At 56.5% G+C, this 14,482-nt stretch overlaps 3 protein-coding genes across 3 annotated transcripts; all 3 read left to right on the top strand.

Annotated features, from left to right (window-relative positions):
• Window positions 1–557: 557 nt before the first annotated feature.
• LMXM_36_2780 (conserved hypothetical protein) lies at window positions 558–2,039 on the top strand (the record flags this gene model as incomplete). The annotated part of the gene is made up of 1 exon (XM_003874580.1): window positions 558–2,039. The coding sequence occupies one exon, from the start codon at window positions 558–560 to the stop codon at window positions 2,037–2,039; it is 1,482 nt and encodes a 493-aa protein (XP_003874629.1).
• A 1,547-nt stretch (window positions 2,040–3,586) lies between these two features.
• Window positions 3,587–5,827, top strand: LMXM_36_2770 (conserved hypothetical protein; the record flags this gene model as incomplete). Its single annotated transcript, XM_003874579.1, has 1 exon — window positions 3,587–5,827. The coding sequence occupies one exon, from the start codon at window positions 3,587–3,589 to the stop codon at window positions 5,825–5,827; it is 2,241 nt and encodes a 746-aa protein (XP_003874628.1).
• A 3,586-nt stretch (window positions 5,828–9,413) lies between these two features.
• LMXM_36_2760 (conserved hypothetical protein) lies at window positions 9,414–11,192 on the top strand (the record flags this gene model as incomplete). Its single annotated transcript, XM_003874578.1, has 1 exon — window positions 9,414–11,192. The coding sequence occupies one exon, from the start codon at window positions 9,414–9,416 to the stop codon at window positions 11,190–11,192; it is 1,779 nt and encodes a 592-aa protein (XP_003874627.1).
• Window positions 11,193–14,482: the final 3,290 nt, after the last annotated feature.

Raw genomic sequence — 14,482 nt, 5'->3', positions numbered from 1 at the left:
GCTCATGCCATATGCCCATTTTCTGCCATTGCCGCTCTCTGTATCGCTCGCTGTTGCTCCTTCGCGTTGTTCGCTTCTCGTACTTCTCGTTTTACTGCACGTTGCACCTCTGAGCAATACCACTTCCCTCACCCCCTCCCCCTTCCCTACTTCTCGTCTTCACCTTGATAGACTCGCACGCTCACGCGTCTACCCTCCACTGATCGATGTACCATAGGGGGGACGTGTTTTGTTTTGTGTTTCTGTTTTGTCGAAACTGCGAGCGCCGTTGGCACATGGACAGCAGCCCTGCTGAATCCTTCCCCCCTTCGCCGCCTTTTGTCGAATGATCTCTCCTCCAAGGTTTGCGTGGATGAAAGGGAGAGAGAAAGAGGCGCAAGCGCTGCAACGCACCGCGGCCTAATCTGCTCCACCGCCCGCTCCCACCCCAATGCCTGTGTCGATTTATTGCATCTGTGGCACGCCTCTCTTGTCACCCACCCACCCATCCACCCCCCTCTGTGTCCTCTCATCGTTTGCCCTCTTACGCTTGGCTGGACCTGTGTAGACACACGGATATGTCCACTACGTCCACCTCCCACGACTGCCACCGCGCGCCGTATCACCAACAGCTGCAGACCCACATCGAAGCCCTTCTCCTTCTCTTTCTCCGCGACTTCTGCGCAGAGGGAGCGAGTCCCACCCGCAGCGGCTACCGCGCCTCTCACCTTCAAGCCATCGCCCAGACCTTCTATGTACTGCAGATAGTCCAATGCAGCGCCGCCCCGCGGCGAGAGCGAGAGACACCTTACTCGCTCTTCCAGACAGGTGGCGGCATAGCACGTCTCGACGTGTGCACGGAGCGTGACTTGTACTACCGCAATCCGCCACTCTTTGCGCCGCGAGGGCAGCGCGCGACCCACGAAAGTATCAACCGGCTATGTGGCTGGCTTGAAGTTGTGGCGTGTGTGCCTCCTCATCAGCAGTGCGGAGGAGGACCTGTCCTGACCTCGCTCTTTCGAAGTCCTCGCTGTCTTCTGTCACGGCTCAGGAAGGGAGCCCAGGGTACGGCGTCCTTGACGCCGCTCTACACGCGCGAGTCGCTAGGCATCACAGCCGCTGGCAAGAGTCTCTTGGCTGGCGCAATCACGCTGGAGCTGTGTGATCCAGCGGAACTGATTGACGTGTCCGCGCGCGGCTCTTCGGGCATCACGCTGACGTACTCCCTCGCGGCCCGTATGGTGGGGTGTCGAGAGGCTGATGACTGGCAAGCAGCACGTGACGGTATTTCATTGAGCCGGTCATATAAGCTCGTCCTGATTGAGAAGGAGAGTGTTCATCATGCTGTGCTGCAGTCCATAGCGAAGAGCGGCTCTCCGCACACGTACTCGTGCATCCTTCTGTGCACAAAAGGATACCCTTGCGTCGCCGCTCGGGAGTGGCTGCATCGTGTTCATGCCCTGTGGCCCGCCCTGCAGCTCTACATCATGGTTGACGGGGACCCACATGGGCTGTGTATCGCTCTGACAGTCATGGGGCTGCTTGGCTCGAAAGAATACCCGTCGCCTATCGCGTCCTCGCAGCCCACGCCTACCCTGTCCTCCTTTTCTTCCCTTTCTGGTGCCACGCCTGCATCTGCAGAGACAGCGAAGGTGAAGGAGCTGCTTCCGCTCCGCTTCCTCGGCGTGTGCCCTTCCCTCGTGTGGGGTTGCAATTTCCACGGCGAGGCGTCTCTCAGCGCCGACCCCCTCTGTGACCTCGCCTCCTCACAAGGCATTCCCCTTACAATGAATGATGTGCAGGTACTTCAGCGGATCGTATCAATCGTGCAGGCCTCATTGGCATCGACACCAGGGACGTCAGACAGCGCTCCGTTGCTCAGAGGTTGCGACACGGTCATCGCACGCCACACCCTCCAGCGCGTACTAAAGGAGGCGGAGTGGATGCAGCGAGCCCGGATCAAGTGCGAGCTTCAATTCGCCTGCAGACCCATTGGCCCACTGACATTCATGGAGCAGCACGTGCAGCGGTGCGATGCGGAGTTGAGTGAAGGACGCTGAGTCCTTTTTTTTAGTATGATCGCGTTCTGCTACGGCCTACTGCTGCATTTTGTTTTGTATTCAGCTTCTGCTATCCCACGAACCGGAAACATACCCAATGTGATGTCAGTCACGACAGGTGGCAACCTCTGCGCCACGGGACCTCTTTTCCCTTCTGACCCCTCCACACGCGCCGAAAGAGGGACAGAGAAGAGCCGAAGCCGTGCGTCCATCACTGGTCGCATATCGAACCCCTCACGGAGGTGCTCTCGCTTGGTCTTGGCGTTCTGCGTGCCCACTCCCCGTCATCACGTGACTAAACCTATTTCTCTTACTCACTCACTCACTCTCTTTCCTTGTGTCCTTGCCTCACACACACACACACCTTCACTCCTCACTCCCCCCTCCACTATCCTCCCCGCCATCTTCCATCTCTCTCTCTCTTTCCTCTGCAGTTGTTGCTGCTGGTTGCTCTTGTCGTGCTTGTGCAAGTCTGGCACAACAGCGACAACACACGAGTGGATTTCCTACGAAAGGGACAGCGAGAGAACGCGACAGTTGACCAGCTCAGTCCTTGGGCGAAGGCACAGAAGGGGGAGGGTATTGTTATCCCTGGCACGGACGTATTCCCCGGAGCGCATATTGACATTGGCGCGTCCACCACCTCCGCCCCCACCCACGGGGGTGTTCCTCTCCCATTGCCCTATCGCTCTGACCATATTGCGTGTGAGTGGGTGAGCCTTCCTTTCGTTCTTATAGAGAAGATCAAAAGCGCGTGTCTCTGCATCGTACCCGCAGGCACGCATACATACGTACAAGCACACATCGTCTCTCAACTATCGCTACAAAGAAGTAGAGAGGGGGGGAGGAGGAAGAGGGGGGGGGGACTAAAACATACGAGCTACATAACGGAAGGTTATATACGGCTGCGTCCAGGTGCGGCTTCCATCTCCACCACTTTACCCCGCCACCCACGCTCAATCCCGACACCCTCTCGTCCTCTTTCCATTACCACACACACACACACATTAGAGGTGCTTAATTTTGTTGGCTTCAGTTTCTTGACTGGTCTCCTTTTCTCTGTGTATTTCTTCTCCCCCTCCCCCCCTCTTCCACCACTTCACTTGCACCTCATTTGTGCTTAGCGGCCCTGCATCATTCATAGTGACGCATCTCTCTCTCTCGTTTTCGCTGTCTCTCCCCTCCCTCCCCTTCCTCTACATTCGTTTCCGTATTCTTCTTGCGACATTGTCATTGTTCTCTGTGATATGCTGACGTCGTCCTGGTTCGCGACGTTCCCTTCCTCCCTCTCTTGCATACCCTCTGCTCTGCAGGGGTCATTTCCTTCGAAGCCCTTCTCACCGGGCATTCTCTGGTTTTCGTCATTCTTTGGAGTTGTGGAGTGGCGCGTCCGACTGTGTCAGGAGAGGACTGCAGTGGGCCGCCTCTTAGCTCTGTTCTTTTTCTGAAGTGTGTGTGTGTGCGTTTCTTCCGCTGCATCACCCGCGTGTCGTGGAGAGTAGTCTCACAGAGCCATCACACGCACGGACGCAAGTAACTCGCATACCATGTCTGCCGGTCGTGCAAGCTCCCAACATCGCGACCGGCCTCGGTCATCCTCACGCCGGCGCCACTATGAGGACGAGGACTACGTGCAGCCGAGAGATGAGCGCACGTCACGCTCGCCGCTTCATCACCGCCATTCGTCGCCGCACCGGAAACCGTACCGAACCAGCAGCGCGTCGACGCAGCGCAAAGGACTCAGTCACATCTCGCGAGAGCTGCATCAGTACCTCAAGGATGACTACGCGCCAGAGGACGGAGTACCGCCTCTGCGTCGGCAGAGCACACAGCCGCCGCGACACCGTAGTTCGCCAACATATCACTACAACGGGGACAACGGTGGAGAAAGGGTCTACCATCGGCGAGCTGTAGCGTCAACAAGTCCCCGTCGCCGCTCGACGCCGCACAGACGTCGCTCGTCCTCTCGTCATGCCGCATCGGTGTATCCTGCTTTGAGCACCGCCCCCGTAGCTGTTGGGGATGGTAAACGAGCGTCTCCGCGTCGCTCTGCTCGCACCTCCACTGACGGCACACCTCGTCGTAGCCGACGCCAACACGAGCCGTCGCACGTTGGCTATGGCAGCGTGGCGCGCAGTCCTTGCCCACATCACCGTCACTCTTCCACAAGCCCGCATCGCTCTCACCGACCAACAGGGTCGCCTATTAACCCCGAGCGCCGAGCCCCATCCTCCTCACGCAAGCCACGGCATGCATCTACCGAGCCGCATGCATACAGCTCCCAAGGCAGTGCCCGGCGCCACCGCCACTCAGACACGACAAGCTCGACAGCACCTGCACCAGCAAAGGAGGCAGCACACCGGCACGATGCGCTGCGGTACCGCAGCTCCCGTCAAGCGGAGGTGGCTGACAAGCGTGAGGCGACACCGCACCGCTCTCGCCGGCACAGTCGAGCGAAAGCGGGCGGCAGCGCAGAGAAGGAAGCTCGCAGCCCGCGTCGACATACCAGTGCACACCGCAGTCGTAGCTCGCGGCCGGAGTCTAGGCACCATTCGGAGCGGCGCCGTCGCCATCATCGCACCTCAACTCCTGACTCCGTGGATGAGGGAAGCCGTCGCGCTCGTCACACATCCCTCTTCCGCCCACTAGCAGAGGACCCGTACGCGGCGCCACCGCCTCTAACCGGGTCCACGTATATTCGCTCCGGAGCTGACAGCCACAGGACTAGATGCCCTCGCTCCGGCTCCCACATTGAGGTAATTAGCGTGCACTCAGGGTGCCAGGCGCCGACTAATGGATGGCCGCACTCCCACTCCAGCACCGCTCACTCCCTTCGCCGGGTCTGCGACAACGGCCCGCCGGTGGTGATTCCCAGCCCACGAGGACAGCAGATCATGCAGCGCATCGACTCCACCCGCCACTGGTTACAGAACATAAAGGAGTCGATGAAGAAGGAGCGTGAGCGGGCGCCTCACCAAGTAGAAGATGTCGCACGCTCGCGTGCGAGTCGGCACAGTGCGCGTAAGGAGTACCGCGATTCAACCTCACGCGCTGGCAGCGCATGGCGGCATCGCACCCCGTCCACTGGCTCGCACCGGCACACGCGAGGGAAGACCCATGCAGCTGCGCAGGTGGCAAGCCGCCAGGACGCGGGTGAGGCGATTCCACCGGCGACATCCTCAGACCGGCCTCACCGTGTATCCGAGCAGGTACCGCCCCCAACGCGTGAGAAGCGGCACCGCAGCAGCCAGCGGCACCTTGGCAGGCCGACAACTCCACTCGCTGCTCCACGTACCCCAACCCCGGATCCGAACCTGCTCAGTGCACTGATGGACTCCGTCAACAGCTCTCGCGAGGAGGGGATTGATTACCCGATCTTATCCTTCATGTCCTTCTTGGACGGCAACACGTTCGACAGCACCGCCAGTCTATGCCAGTACAACGTCAACCTCGCCGACAGCCTTAGCGACGAACACCTTGACATTCTGCGCGCGGCCGTTTTTGACCACGACGAAGAGGCCTTTGCAGAGCTGCTCTACGGTGATGATGTAGAGGCGGAGATTGGCGGTGCTGCGGCGGCGCTGGACCACAGCGATGACCCGTCGGTACAGCACGAGCTTGTTGTGCTCCAGCGCAAAGCCGTGCGGCGGTTTAATGAAAAGTGCGCCAAGGCACTGAAGGCGCTGTTATTAGCGGAGGGTGGTCTAGCAGAAGCGGTACAGGTGGCTGCTTCGCAGTTGGAGCACGAAGCGTACGAAGCGGACGGATCTTCGGTGTTTGTGCCGTGAAGTCGTGCTGGTGCATGTGAGTAACGGTGATGACTCGGTTTCGAGGGAAAGAGAGAGCAGGTGGAAACTCACCTCTCCTGTCAGCTGCGAAGGCTTCAAGAGGGTTTCTGCCGCAGCTAGCCCCGTAGGGTCGCGTTAGCAGCTCTCTCACTCTCTGCCGTGGACTGTATGTTGCGCTGCCTACAGCTGTGGCTTGGGTGTTGTGGATATCACCACTTCTTTTTTCCTTTGTAAATCTCACCGTATCCATACACGCATGGGCACCCCTCTCGCATATGTACACTAGGAAAGGTGTGCCCATGTGGGGGGGGGATAGGGAGGAAACCACCGGAGCGCATGCATTGCGGTTATGGGGGAGGGGGTGTTGGCCAAGATAGGCAAGGGCTGAGGCTGATGGAGGGTGCCGTATCGCCGGCTCCTCTCCCATCTGTGTCTGCGCGTGGGTAGGTGTGTCCGTTGTTGTTTTCGGCACTGCTGACCTCGCTGTGCTCCACCTGCCCCCCCCTCCCCCTACGTGTGTAGATGCGATGGTGGTAATGGCGGCCGAAGCCCATCGGTTGTCCAGTACATAGTCATTTTCTTCTGTGTGTGCTTCAGTGACGGCATTCGGTGTCACCGCACATTTTGAGTACAACAGTCCAGTGGGGAGGAACGAAAGGAGATGTGAGCTTCAGACGCGCGATTTCGTCGTCTCCCAAGGGTGTGCGCCGATACGGGAGGTAATTGGAGCGTTGTGGAGCGATCCCAGCGTGGCACCCGCTCATTATCAGCACGTTACTGCGCTGCAAACCGAGGCAAAGATGATGGGTTGTTGCCTGACCTCGTTCGATGATGTCAGGTGTTGCGTCTATTCTCTCCGTCGACTTCTCTGGCACCCCCTCCCTCACCCTTTTTTTTGTGCCCGTGGGCTGGTGGTGGCTCTCTTCTGCACTCAAACGCTCACCCACGCTCGATTCCCCCATACACACGGACTACCTACATGGCTGCTGACTGGTGAAGGTGAGGTGCCGGACGGAGGAAATCACAAGGTGCGCGCTGAACGTTCTCGTCCGTGGGAGAATTCGGGTCATATCAGCCCTCACCTCGGGGAGAACCTAACATCACTGGTGGCAGTGGCGTCGTTTTTCTTTCGTTGTTGTTGTTTTGCGCGTGGGAGACACGGTCCATATAACGTCGTTATTTCTCCATGGCACCAGTGGTGTCTATTCCGTCGCACCGCGGGAAGGTGGGCGGGGTGGTGGCATTACTCCCCATCCTCCCCCTTTTGCTTATGCTCTCCCTCTTGTGCATCGTCTCCTCTTCCGCTGTCGCCGCGGAGGCGCTAAAGCTCAGCTGTTCCTACTGCCAGGAGCGCGGATACCCCTACCTGTGTCACGCTACAATGGAAAGCGGTATCTGCTTCATGAACTCAGGTGAGATGAGCTGCAACGGTGCAAAGGGGTGCACGTGCTGCCGCTTGGCGGACGCAGCTGGCTGTACATTCTGCAGTATGGAAGCTGACTGGGAGACTTACGACGACGGTGAAGAGGATATGTGAGCGTACTTTTTTTTACGCGCCATCTGTCGCACCTTTCTCTTTCTCGTGGTGCGCATGTGCAGTGTGCGTATGTATGCGTATATGTCTACGTGTGTGTAATGCCCAAAATTGGGGCCTCTCCGTTCGGGCTGACATTTGGCCACCAAAACAGGCGGTGGGCGAAAAATGTACCTTTGCCTCTACCGTTCGTGGAAGACTTCAAGTCCACGCCGCGCTCTGTCTCTCCTTTGTGAGGGGAGAAGAGTCACAGAAGCGTGGTTTGTGTGCATACCCTTCACATGTAAGTAGCGCGGTGTATTCGTTTTTTTCTTTCGCTTTCTCATCTTCATCTGGCCCCTGATGACGGGGGACACCTCAGCGTGGTGACAGGGTCACGTGCGTACGGCGCAGGGAAGCCTGAGCGAATTATCGCTACGGATGTCCGCGGGCAGGTCCTGCATGGCGCTGCGTCGGAGCGAGCTGCGGCAGTGCACACATGTGCGCCATCCATGTGTCAGGCAGAGTGTCGGCGTGACTCGAACGTACCCCACCCGGCCCTCGCACTGCCTACTGGTGGTGGCTGGGGTCCGAGGCAGGGGCCGTGCTCTGATGGCCGGGTCGGCATTGCATTAGCGAGTGTGTGTCTCCCGCTGCACTGCACCAGGCGATGGGGCCTGTGACGGACAGGGGATGGAGTGGTGCGTGACTCATGTTGTATTGGCAGAGAAGTGGGCGCGCTGCAGAAACGAAAACAATAAAAAGAAGACCCCGTCTTATGCCGCCACCCTCGCTCTCCCGTGTACTTTGTCCCCTGCTCGCTCCTCGTCTCTGTCTCACTTTACCACATTTTTTTTGAGTGTGTGTCTGTGTGCATTTTGTACGCGAGGAGGAGTGTGTGCTGCAGGGCGCGTCGTGGCGGCCTCCCCCCCCCCCCGCCCCCACCGCGCATAGCCCTCTGAAGTAGTAAGCCACCATCGTGCGGCTGCGAAGGAGGGCGTGAAGGATTGAGCATATGCACGAAAAAAAAACGAACGATTTTCCCGTGTCTTCCTTTCACCTCGTGTATTGACACACCCACGCATCTTCCGCCTCCCCTTTTTCATCAATGCAAGCATCCTTCTCTTCCTCCCTCACCTCTGGGACCGCCCCGCAGCCAGAGAGCACTTCAAACTCTACCATTACGGGGCAGCGCGTCACACTCAGGGCCAAGCAAGCTGCTGCCAACAGCGCGGCCGATCCGAATGCGGCTGAGGTTGTTCGCGTTTCCTTGTTCCCTGAGCGGGTCGTGACGCTGCGCTACGCTGGTGACGCATCGCCCGGTTGGAACGACGTGGTGGCGCAGGACAACCATTCCCGTCAGCCGTGATCTCGTCAGCATTCCGCGTCGGTGTGCGAAGAACGGCCTCAACAGAGTCAGAAACTGCAACCCGCGTTGCGTCCGTACAACTATTCGGGTTGTGCACGTGGTTCAAATCCAGTGTTTGTGCGTATGCCTGCAGTGTTTTCGATGGTATCTCTCTCTTCATAGTCTCTGTCGTCACGGCGTTGTCGCATGCTACGTTAAGTCGAGCAAGAATACGTGTGGATGCATATGTAACGGATGGTACATGTACGAGGGTGGCCTCCAAGAGAGAGTCAGGTATATGTGTCTCGCACGTATCCCTGTGTTCGCCCCTCGCCTCCCCTCACCCCTTCCACCCGTCTACCTCATCCCTCTCGTGATGTGTGCTTTGCTTTCCTTGCCGGCGCATATGTTGCCTTTTTTCTCTCTCTCTACGCTAACTTGCACACACACACACACACACATGCACGCCGTCCCTCTCCTCCCTCGCCACCATTACCATCTCAAACACGCACACACGCATGTGCAACAACCATTACCACCTTACTCATGTACGACGTTGCCACAAAGACCCACAACAGAGCAGCGCTATCCTTCTGTGTCACTTCACACACACGCACAGGTATTTTCCGCTCTCACGCCTTCCTTCTCTTTGCGACCTACTTGGCTGGTGAGCATTCTTCCGCTGCACTGGACCATACAGACAATAGTGTCCCCCCCCTGCGAAGATGTTCGACAGTTTCAAGCACACCTTCAGTCAAACCAAGTACGTCGCCCACCGGGAGGCGTGCGGGTTGCACGTGATTGATGAGGTGAAGCGCTTCCGTGCACTGGTGTGTGTGCTGTTCTGCAGCATCTGCGTCTCGCTTGTGTTCGCCTTCGACCTCTTCAGTGATGAGTTCCAAACCCGCTTCCATCTCTCCGATGGTGATCTCTCCACGATAAGCACGGTCGGTGTGGTGTTCTGCTACTTTGTCATTCCGTACGGTGTGCTGTACGATCATATCGGCCCCCTGCCACTGCTTGTGATTGCCGGTATGATGGGGTTCATCGGCTGCCTTGGCCTCGGGCTCATCTTCGACGGAAAAATCAAGGGTACCACCGCGACCATCTCAGTCTTCTACGCCTTCATGAACACGTGCAGTGGTCTCTTCGACGCCGCGTCGATTGTGACGCTGGTGGAGCTGTTCCCACGAAACCGTGGTCCTGTGATCGGGATGGCCAAGGTGATGACGGGCCTGGGCAGCTCCGTCATCTCTTCCATCAATCGCGGCTTCTTCACGAACAACATCAGCGGCTTTATCTACCTCATCATGGTTCTCACGGTGGTTGTCGCGCTGATGGCGATACTTCTCATTGCGCTGCCTCCGTACTTTGTGAACTGGTGGCGCGCCCGCAGCAAGACAGAGGAGCAGATTGCCGCCCTGACGTCGCTGAAGGACATCTACGCGAAGAAGTTCGTTCCGTTGCGCCGCATTGCGTACGGCTACGTCATCGTGGCCTGCCTCGTCATTTTCTTTGCCATCACGGCCCCGATACTGGCGTACACAAAGGTGTCGCGCGGTGGCAAGGCGGTAATCGGTGGCATCACCGTGCTGCTGTGCATGTCCTTCTGGGTGATGGCGCTGCCGATTCCCTGGCTTGGTGGTGTGAGCGAGCCGGCGGAGCAGCAGCGCAGCACCTTCGATGACACCGAGGGCAACAAGCCCCTCAGCACTTTTCCCGTCAGCGACGACGATGCGGCGCGCAAGCAGTCTCTTGTTGGTGTCGAGGCCGTCATCGAGGATGGTCCGCAGGACCCTCGCTATGGTGGCACGATCTGGGAGACGCTCATGCGCCCTGAGATTTGGCTCATCCTCATTGCGTTTGTCTGCCAGAGTGTCCTCGGCACGATCGTTACGTACAACGGCAGCACCATCTACGTCGCCCGCACAGGCCGCCCCCGTACCGCGGAGCTGGGCTCTCTCTACACGGCCCTCCTCGGTGTGGGCAGCGCCGTGGGTCGCATCTCGATGGGCCTGTTCGAGGCGTACGTGCAGCACCAGGACCCGAAGAACCGCAAGGTGCTTGTGACGATCGCTCTGCCTGTTGCCCCGTTCATTGCCACAATCGCCGGTATTCTGATCCTTGTGCTTCCTGGAGACGCTCTCCTCCTTCCGTACATCCTCGTCTATTTCGAGGAGGGCGTCTTCAACGGCGTGCGCGCGCTCATCTTCCCCTGCATCTTCGCTGGTCACCACGGCATCCTGTACAACATGAGCTTCTTCACCAACGTCATTGGCGTCATCTGCTTCAATCGCTTCCTCTTCGGCCTCACCGTAGACAAGGAGCGCGAAAAGATGGGCCACACGGTGGAACAGGGCTGCACGTCTCATGCGTGCGTTCAGACACCCATTATCGTCGTCACGTGCACGGCAGCCTTTGCGGTGGTGCTGGCAACCGTGGCGCACCTTCGCTATGCTCGCTTCGTGGCGCAGTGCCGCAAGGCTTTGAAGGCAGCTGCTTAGACGCGTTCTAGGAGGCATGCGCGAGAGGCTTACGGCAGACATGGCCGCACTCTGTGGTGTATGTGTGTGTGTGCGTGTGATTCACATAATGCGGTGGGCTCGGTTTGCTATCCTGTGCCCATGTGACTGTTACGGTGGCGTTACAAGCTCATAGAAGTCCGCAATGTCCCCCCTTCCCGTCCTTCACCTATGCGCACGCACCTGCTCGGTCATTTTCCGGCATGAGCAAGTTCTTTGCGCACACACTTCTCGATTCTCCAGCTCTCCTGTTCTCTTGGTGGGAGAAGTAATGACGTAGGCTTGGCAAAAAAGGCCAGGAGAGGGAAGGGGTGGGGCACAAGGCAAGCTGCATGTGGAATAGCGCAACAACTTCCTTGGCAGTGCGTACGCAAGTCGAAAGAAAGTGCTGTGGAAGGACAGAGAGAGGCCAACAAGTTGCTGTGTGTATGGATGTATCGCCATGGATGCTGCGTTGTTTCGGTTTTGTGTGTCTGCTTGATGTCCCCGTCGCCATCCTTCACACATACACAGAGGCAACCTCCATATCTCATCCTCACCCAACGCTTCTTCCGTCTTTGCCGGCGGCGTCATTGCTCTCCACTCCGGGCTGTCTTCCTTTTTCGCTTCTTCGCCTGATAGTGAAGGTGGGACTCTGCCCGCTCCTGTGTACCTCCCCATCTCACTACCGAGGAGAAAACTCGATTGATGATAGGGATGAACCCCACACGGCTGCCAACCACAAAAGGAGAGCGAGGAGGCATGTGAATAGCAGAAGTTCATTTTTTGTTGTTGTTTTTTTTTTCGTTAACGGCACAAAGCCGTTCGAAGAAGGGGCAGGAGCACACCTATTCCACACGGGCAGAAAGGGAGAGACATAGCCGGTGGCATTTCGGCGGTGGTACGAGTCTGTCTCTCGGTGTGTGTGTGTGTGTGTGTCTGTGTGTGTGTACATGGAGGACGCTCAGAAGGACCAAAAAGCCAGCAGAGGAGCAAAGGTGCAGCTGTTCACGCAGTGACGTTGTCTATACTTTCTCCATGACACCACACATCGTCTCCAGAAAGGAATGGAGGCATTTGTGGGCTGCTTTGTTGGCTTTGGCATGCGTCTACGAAAGGGTACACAGACACGCAACAACAATGCCGCGCTGTTCCATCGTCTCTCCCCTTTCTTCGTTGTGTTGTTTGTTCGCCTCGCTCATATTTTTCATCTCCCTCTCCCTCTCCCTCTCTCTCGCTCTCGCATGTTTGCTTGTTGTCTTACTTTTTCTGTTGTACACGCCCGTCATTTCTGTTTTTTTTTTCTTTCGTGTGTTCCTTCTACTGTGGCGCCCTCGTGCATGTGAAGTGCGCTGGCGTGTGTGTGTGTGTGTGTGCGTTTTCATACATTGAAACGCCTTCAACGCACACCACAGGTGACGTCGCTTTCCTCCTCCCTACCTCACCTGCCGACTCCACCCAACTCTCCCTTCCAGATCCAACCTCCCCTTGCCGTCCCCTCACACGCTCTGAGGAGGTCGAAAAGCGAGACAGAAGGGGAAGGGGGCAAGCAGAATTCGTGAAAGCATTTTGAAGTACTTAAACCTTCACAATGCACGAAAACGATTCTTCACGTATTTTTTGGTGTGTCCGTGGCGACGTGTGCGTGTGTGTGCGTGTCTTCTGAGTCTGTTTTTCTTCTAATGAAATGGCCGCACTAAAAGCCCCCTCAGTTCCTTTTCTTGATTGTGTACTTTGTGCTTTTCTTTTCGCTGTTAGACGGACAGATTTCTCTCGTTGTTATTGGTCGACGTTTGTATGTGTGTGTATGTAGGAGGGAGAGGCACACACACAGAGAGATAATGACTTGTGAGCCGGCGGAAACACGGAAATGATGAAGGGACAAGAAGAAAAAAGAAGGAAAGTCACAGAAAAACGCTCACAGTCAAAGTGGAAAGGTTTTCTTGTTACCTGCTCAGATTTCCTGTCTGCCGCTACAGCCACTCCTCCTTTGTGGCGCCCTCATTGCGGCGCGTGTATTCGTGACTATGTGTGTGTGTTGAGGGGGTTAGTATATGTGCTTGTGCGCACATATTTTCCTGATAGGAGCCCCGCGCCCATGCGTGCATATGTGCATCACGTCCAGCACAACACCCAAGGAAGGCGAAGATGGGAACAGCACGATTTCCACGGAAAATTGCAGGCGATAGAGCAGCCCGATAAACAAAAAAAATCGTCATTTTTCTTTTTTGTGGTGTGTGTGTGTGTGCAGATTCGGTCAGTAGCTGTGTCGTGTGTCTACCCCCCCCCCTTCAATTCTTTCGCTTTTCCATCCTGATAACCTGTCCACCAAACCCCACCCTCTCCTGCCTCGTAAGCGTGTGTGTATATATATATATTTTTCATTCTCTCCCCTCGCTTTTTTTTCTGGATTGCTGTACTGCCTCTAGCGCTGAGCTTTCTTGATTGGTCTCCCTCCCTCCCCCCATCCCACCCCCTCGTCGCGTGTTGTACCTTTGCACCTTCTTTTCGTCAAATGGTTAGAAGTGAATCGTGGGCACGTGCTACAGGACGGAGGGCGGTGAAAAAAAAACGTCAATATGGGATGACCGCATTTGTGTGTGTGTGTGTGTACCGAAGTCGCTGCTGATTTTTTTTGTTTCGTTCTTTGTGGTTGTTTGTTGTCTCCACCCGTTGTTCTTTATAGAAATAAATAAAAATAACAGAAAAAAAACATCACCAACGCCATCCCAACGCGTATCGTTGTCCGCGGACTCTTTTCTCTCCGTTTGTAGTAGCGCAGCTGTCCTTGTGCACTTCGTCCGCGCATTCTTCCTCTCCGGAGGTCACCTCTTCTTTTCGGCAGGTTCTTTTCCCCGTTCTCTGGCTCTCTTTCTCCATCCCTTCCATGGCATCCGGGTGTGACAACAGTGGGGCATGGAGAGTAAGCATGCGTCTGTCTGTGTGTGTGTATGTGTGTGTGTTAGTGCTCGTTTGCCTGTGAATGAACGTGGAAGGACAACGTTGCTGAGCACCCTTTTTCTCCTCCTACTCTACTTGCTTCTTCTCCCGTTAGCCTGGACACAGTGCACCACTCCAGAGCTGCGTGCGTCAGGGGGAGAGAGCGAGAGCGAGAGAGCCTCTTGTTTCCCTCCCTTCCTCCTCTGCCTGTGTGTGTGTGTCTGTGTGTGTGTGTCTTGTTTCTTCTGCATTGGTTCTGTTATGCTTCTCATATAATATGCATATACATATTATATTATACATGTATGTTATACATTGTATATATATATATATTACATGTGTGTGTATGCGTG

Source organism: Leishmania mexicana, chromosome 20 (genome assembly GCF_000234665.1).
Source record: "Leishmania mexicana MHOM/GT/2001/U1103 complete genome, chromosome 20".
Lineage (NCBI taxonomy): Eukaryota > Euglenozoa > Kinetoplastea > Trypanosomatida > Trypanosomatidae > Leishmania > Leishmania mexicana.
The sequence above is the reverse complement of the archived record's forward strand: the minus strand, read 5'-3'. Positions and strand labels throughout refer to the sequence as shown.